The sequence below is a fragment of the Oenanthe melanoleuca genome, chromosome 8 (genome assembly GCF_029582105.1).
Source record: "Oenanthe melanoleuca isolate GR-GAL-2019-014 chromosome 8, OMel1.0, whole genome shotgun sequence".
NCBI classification, from domain to species: domain Eukaryota; kingdom Metazoa; phylum Chordata; class Aves; order Passeriformes; family Muscicapidae; genus Oenanthe; species Oenanthe melanoleuca.
The window spans coordinates 25,672,919-25,679,884 of NC_079342.1; the positions used below are offsets into that span (position 1 = coordinate 25,672,919).

The window sequence follows — 6,966 nt, forward strand, 5'->3', positions numbered from 1 at the left end:
GGACCGGCCGCCCCCCCGGGCCCGCGGTGACGGCGGCTCGGCCGCGGCCATGGGGTGCCTGCAGAGCGTGGCCTGCAAGGCGCGGGTGCGCCGCGAGCAGATCGTGGTGTCGGACGTGTCGGCCACCATCGAGCCGGCGGCCACGGCCATCGAGGAGAGCTCGCCGGTGGTGCTGCGGTACCGCACGCCCTACTTCCGCGCCTCCGCCCGCGTCCTCATGCCGCCCATCGCCCGGCGCCACACCTGGGTGGTGGGCTGGATCCAGGCCTGCAACCACATGGAGTTCTACAACACCTACAGCGACCTCGGCGTGTGAGCACCGCGGGCGGCCCGGGGGGCGGGCGTGAGGGCAGGGGGGGACGGGCTGTGTACGGCGTGGGACCCCCGGGGCTGCACCTGCCCTGCTCCCCCCGCAGGCACCGTGTGCTGCATGCTCGGTACCGTGTGCTGCTCCCCCGGCATTGGGTGCTGCATCCCCGGTACCGTGTGCTGCACCCTGACACCCTGTCCTGCATCCCTGGCATTGGACGCTGCACCCCTGACACCCTGTCCTACATCCCCGGCATTGGGTGCTGCATCTCTGGCACCCTGTGCTGCCCCTCTGCCCTACCTCTGCAGTCACAGCCATGCACAGGCAACACCTTCACCCCAGCCCTGCTCCCTGACCCTGCAATTCCTGCTCCTCACGCTCCGTAGCAGCTCCTGCACCATCCCTCTGGGCTGAACCTCGCCCTTCTGAGGGCTTTGTGGCCGCTGCCTCCCACCAAGAACCGCTGCTTTGGGGCTGGGAGGTGAGCATGGGCAGTGCTGGGGGAGTTGCCTCTTTGGCTTGTGTTAAAAGAGGGAAAGGTTGCAATGCTGGGCAGAAGTGCCAGCCAAAAAACATCCTTTCCCAAGGCTGACCGTGCAGGTGACTTGTGGGGATGCTGAGGAGCAAAGCTGTTGGATCTGTGTCTATGGCTTCTACCTTTGGAAAGGGGTGATGCAAGAGAGGAGCTGTCCAGAGGAGTCTGTTCTGCAGTTTGCTGCTGGTTCCACAAGTCTGTGGGTGCTGGGGGAGCAGCAGGTCATTGTGCTGCCTGCCTGCATCCTTATATCATGACAGAATGGTGTACGTGGGGCACTTGGGCATGTTGGAGTGAGTTGAGGTCATTGTGTGGAGGGATGGCAGAAGTGTGGCCCCAGCTCCTCTGCTGCAAAGCTGCTCCCTTGTTGTTGCCACACTCATCATAGCTGCATGGTGCTGGTAGCATGGCCAGCAGCAAAGATTTGGGCTGCATTCCCCCCCCTCCCCAGCCATATTGCTGGGATTTCATTGTGGGATTTAATTGTTGCACCTCTCTCTGTATTTAAGGTGTGAAAATCTCAGACCTCTTGCAGGAGGCATCTGCTGATGGGCTGGGCCAGTGCCCTGCTCACAGGGAAGGCTGTTCTCCAGCACAGCCTGATTAATGAGAATGTGACCCCACAGAGACTCAGCAGTGGGTTTTGGCCCAGTCAGTTCAATTGCAGGTTAATTAAAATGGCATTGTGTCAGCAGGGCAAGGGCTTGAGTCTCAGTAAAGGAACCAAAGCTGAATTTGTTCTTCAGGTTGTCCCTGGCAGTTTGCTGCAGGCAGCAGAGGGTCCCTGTGCTGCTGGCTTCCCCATCCCTCACCAGGCACTGTTGCTGCCATTTCCCTGCTCATTTTTCTCTTCCTCTTACTAGGTCGAGCTGGGAGCTGCCTGACCTGCGGGAAGGACGAGTAAAAGCCATCAGCGACTCGGATGGGGTGAGCTACCCCTGGTATGGGAACACCACAGAAACCGTGACCCTGGTGGGGCCCACCAACAAGATCTCCAGGTTCTCGGTGAGCATGAATGACAATTTCTACCCCAGCGTGACGTGGGCCGTCCCTGTGAGCAACAGCAACGTGCCGCTGCTGACCAGGATTAAAAGGGACCAGAGCTTCACCACGTGGCTGGTGGCCATGAACACCACCACCAAGGAGAAGATCATCCTGCAGACTATCAAGTGGAGGATGCGAGTGGACATTGAGGTGGACCCCATGCAGCTGCTGGGGCAGCGGGCGCGGCTGGTGGGCAGGACTCAGCAGGAGCAGCCGCGCATCCTCAGCAGGATGGAGCCCATCCCGCCCAACGCGCTGGTGAAGCCCAACGCCAACGACGCCCAGGTCCTCATGTGGAGGCCCAAGAGAGGGCAGCCCATCGTGGTGATACCTCCCAAGTAGGGCGTGCAGGTGAGCACAGGGTGCCCCCAGCCCCGCTGCAGGCGGACAGGGCGCCCGAGCCACAGCAGAGCTCTCGGCTTCTCCCGCCTTTGTTGTTGTGGTTGGAAACGTGGCTCCTCCTCGGGCAGAAATAGAGCCTGGCTGGCACGAGGGCGCAGAAGAGGGTTTGCTGAGCTGGAGGATTTCCCAGGAAGAGGAATGGAGTGTTTGCAGCTGGCACAGAGGCTGTCTGACGTGAAGGACTCGCCTTTCCTCGCGGGGCAGCGCGAGGAGCAGGAGTGTGGTTGGACCGTGCCCGTGGCAGATGCTGCTTCCCACCCAGCTGGAGGGAGAAGCAGAGGCTGTGCCTGCTGCAGTGCCCCGTGTCCCTGCTGTGTCCATACCTATGCATTTCAAATGGATAACCCAGCCCTGGGATAGGACCAGGCAGTGGAGTGGGAATGGGCAGTGCTGGGGGGCGAGCAGAGCCCGGTGCTGGTTGCTCCCAGGGGGAGTGGGACACGTTTTGCATGCATCTGGGTGTGTTTGGAGTAGTTGTGAGTGTAGGAGATGCTCTTTTCCGTCTTGGAGTGAGGTCTAAGGGCAGGTTAGATGTCCTTTTGTTTTAAGGTGCACTGAGTCTTTGCTCAGCCTCCCCTCCCAAGTCCTGCTGGCCCTTCTCTTACGGAAGCAGAATGAATTCTCAGCCAAGTGAGGAATGGGGAGCGGTGCCATTCCCCCAGCCCAGGTGCTCAGTGTGTGTGGGGTACCCAAACCAGCTCAGAGGTACCCCTGGAGTCACTTTGCTTTGCTGCAGACCCCACTCCCTTGCTAGAAGTTGGGTGCTTGCTCATTTTCCGTGCAAATGCTGGCTCACATGGAGACCTCTTCCCCAGCCACCCACAGAGCAGGGTGGCTACTGGCTGGGCCACCAGCAGAGGGGATGGCACGCCTTGTGGTAACTCCCCAAGCTCTGTGGAAGGCAGGGATGTGAGTGGAGGCTGTTCAGGGCAGGCCTGGGTTTGGTGAATGTGCTGCCTGCTGTGCTTGGGAGGGGTCACAGGGGGATTTATTTGCCTTTCTCCTCACTCCTTGCTGCCTGGATGGCTGGCATCAGCTGGTCCATGGGGCAGCAGGGTGCTGTGGGGTGCAGCTGGCAGGTCCCAGGATCTCACCCTGGAATTGCAGCAGAGGCATAAACCATGTCTGTGCTGCTGCTGCTGCTCTGGGTGCTCCATCGCTGCTGGGCAGGTGGTTACAGCTTCTGCTGCTTTCTCTGCTGTGTCCTCCCTGGCACGAGCCCTGCCTTCTTCATGCTGCAGGGGGATTGTGCTGCCCTGGGGATGCAGGTCATTCCTGGGCCATTCCTGCTGGGAAGGTCCCACGTGCTATCCCGCTGGCAGGACAGCCCGGTGAGGAGTGCTGGGTGACACTTCCGTGCACAGGGGCTCCTGAGGCATCTTAGACCAAAAATCCCTGTGAAATCCCCATGCTATTTATTACCCTCAGTAGTGTTTGCTGCTGATCCCGTTCTTTATTTATTTTTTCTCTGGGAGCGTTTCCTTTTGATGCCTTGGCTCAGCATTTCCCTGTGCCGGGGCCGCTCCTGCTCCTCCCGCCGGCCTCCCGCCGGGCTGGGAACCTGCTGCTTTCCGTGCCTATGTCGGGGTTTAGAGGGGCTGCAGCCTTGCTGTGGGGCAGCTTGGGAGGGAGAGAGGGCTTTGAGCTTTGGTTTGCTGTGTTTTCTCCCACAGGGAGCTTGCTGGTGTGGGAAGATGTCCTGCTCTTGTGAGACTGTGGTTTTGTCCTGGTGTGGGACTGATGGCAGCTTTTGCCATCGCTGATGTTTTGTTTCTCAAAAAGTGTGTGTGGAGAGGGGTTAGAAACTTGAAATACAATTTTCCTTAAGGACTGGGGGAGGAGGGGTAAGTATCTTTTGGTTTGAAGTAAGACAGGTGTATACTTTTGACCCAGGGGGACAGAAACATCTCTGGCAGCATCAGAGCTAAAAGGCCAGAGGAAGAGGTTCCCCAACAAACAGGCAGCTCCAAGGGGGGCTTCCTGCTGGGAGAAGGTGTTGTGTCCAGAGGCTGTGTGAGCCAGCTCCCCAAAACCCATGGGAAATGGCTGCATGCTGCTGTCAGCCCAGGGAGCTGTCTGGGAGAGTGGGGGCCCTGCTGCAGGGATGCTGTTGGATTCAATGCCACCTTTTGGGATTTGCTGGCCAGTCTGAGCCACGACACAGAACAGCAGTAGCTGAATTTCTGTCCATGAATGTCTGCCACATCCTGGTGCCAGGGTCAGGCTCTGTGCCTGGCTGTAGCCGTGTGCCTGACCCCCCAGGGCTGCCCCAGCCTGCAGGCAGGTGCTGGCTGAGCCCTGGGGCCATGCCTGTGTTTTCACCTCTCCAGGCTTCTGCCAGGCTTCCATTCCTGCTCCTCTGAGGCTGGATTTGATGCACTTGACTCGGTTTGGTGCGTGGGTTGTCTTTGTGGGCATTTCCCCGTTAAAAAAGAAGTGGTGGGGGGGAAAAAGTTAGCAAAAATTGTTTGCAAAGAAACACGTGCAAGCAGCATTTCCATTTTGCACGTTTTCAAAAGGTGTTCACACCTGGGTGGAGGTGGAGCTCTGGGGCTGGTGCTGCTCAAAGGAAGGAGGGAAGGTGGTGGGGGAGAGCTCCCCTGTGTGAGTCTGAGTTTGGCTCATTCCCTGTGGCTGGATGAGCACTCAGACCCCCATGGGATGCTTTCCCTGCACCTCCTTTCCCCACCAGCACCCCGTTATCTCAGGGAGGGGCAGCTCATGGAAATGCCCACCCTCGTGCTCCCCGTGCCCTGAACCTTGGGGTGCCCCTTCCCATCCTCGGGTCACTTATTTATTTATGTATTTATTTATTTATTTATTGGTATTTATTGACAACTGGAAGTGGGGGGTGGGTGGGGAGGGGGGTCATTTCTGCTGCACAGTGGGGGCAGCTGGGTCTCCCCCACACACCCAGCCCTCCCCTACATTTCAGGGTGCTGCTGGGAGCACCTCTGGGGAGGGATGCCCCACGCTCCCATCCCCCTTTTCGAGAGGGAGAAAAAAGAAGGGGAACCACAGCGGTGCCTGCGGGGAGGGCACCCTGTGCTCACCGCCCTCCCTGCAGGAGCTTGGTGCTCCCTCCTGTGCCCATCCCTGTTTACTGACCCCGCCTCCTGGCGCTGCTCCCGCTGTTTCCAGAGGGCGGGAGGAGCCGGGATGGATGAATGTCACTGCTGAGAACAGACCAAACCAGGTATTCTGCTGCCGCGTGGGGAAAATCAGAACGAGAGGAAAGCTGGTTTTGCAGAGTGCCTTAAACACAAATGACTTTACCGAGTAGGGGGCTTGGACTTCTGTCTCTGGATGTTATTACCAACTCGAAAAGTGTTGCATTTCACTTCTCTGGGATTAAAAGAAAACTACTCGAGCTGTATTGGAGCCAAAGCTTGTGTTTGCTTGAGTCTCTCTGGCTGGTTTGTACCTCTGGGGCCACAGCAGCACCGTGGAGCCAGCAAATTGTATTAATGGCATTTCAATCAGCCCCTGCCTGCCTCAGCAGTGGCACCAGTGGCTGTCCCTGCTGGCTTTAAGCCTGGTGACAGGATTTGCTCCACTTTGTCCTGCCTTGCAGGTGGCTTCTCTGGTGTCCCAGAGAGGTTGTGCTGTCCCTGCAGTGCCCCTCCCCAGGGCATGGACTGAGCAGGCTGTTTGCACAAAGGTTACTGTGGGGCTGTGCCCTTGAGCTTCCAGAAAATTGGACAAAGCTTGGAGGGGGCAGATGTTCCTTTTTCCCTTAGGAAACCAGATCAAAGTGAGGAACAGTGAGAAACCCAGGAGTTCGTGCAGCCCAGCCATGGGAACTAGGAAAGCTGCCCAGCCTGATAAAGCTGAAAAGCTACAGGAAAAAAACATGTTTCCCTTTTGAAATTGTAGATTCCCCCTCCCCTTTCTTGCAGAGTGGAAGAGTGAGAACAAAAGTCAGCCCAGAGACCAACTGTTCCTATCTTCCAGTCAAAATAATTCATGGGAATAATATGGAGTTTCATAACGAGGCTTCATTTAAAAGCCATTTGGGGAAATACACCAATATTACATGCATAGTTCCTGAAGGCAATTAAAAATTAATAAACCCCTTTTTTGGTGGGGGAGGGATAATGAAAGAGGGTTGTGGGTTCTGCCTGAGGTTTAGCCTGGAGGAGGATTTCACTGCTCACCTTGAACAACAAACCTGCCAGTCCCCACTTGCTGGGAGGGTACATTTGTGCCCCAAGACAGCTGATTTCTTTAACAGCTGCTGCTTTTGGACCTGTGCTGGGCATTGAGGCATGCTGGCAGCCACCCTATGAGCAATTCAGTGAGCAGCTTTCTTTCTTGCTGTTATATTAAAACATTGCTCATCTCTTGACAAATCCCTGAGGTGGGGGTGTGGGAGAGCAGGCAGGAGTTTGCACAGCTCCTGTCCTGCCTGCCCATGCCCTAGGAGCAGGGAAGGACCTTCTGCCCAGCAGCCAAGGGCAGGCCAGGCTGAGGCACATTCTTCCTTCCCAGCAGGGGAAGCACAACTGCCTTGTCTGAGACCGTGTGTCCTGGGACAAGCTGTCTTTCCAAAAGGCCCTCCTTGCAGAACAAGAACAAGGGCAGTCTGTGCTGCTGCCACCCCCCTCCAGAGCCTGGGCACAAATCCCAGTAACTGCTGTGGGGGCCAGCAGAGACACGCAAGGGACACTGCAGG

The 6,966-nt window shown here is 57.4% G+C and overlaps 1 protein-coding gene across 1 annotated transcript; it reads left to right on the top strand.

Moving 5' to 3' along the window:
* The first annotated feature begins 7 nt into the window (after nt 1–7).
* On the top strand, nt 8–3,690 carry FAM78B (family with sequence similarity 78 member B). The gene is made up of 2 exons (XM_056497754.1): nt 8–312; nt 1,709–3,690. Exons 1-2 carry the CDS (start codon nt 50–52, stop codon nt 2,229–2,231), a joined length of 786 nt encoding a protein of 261 aa, XP_056353729.1. The 5' UTR covers nt 8–49; the 3' UTR covers nt 2,232–3,690.
* The last annotated feature ends 3,276 nt before the right edge of the window (nt 3,691–6,966 follow it).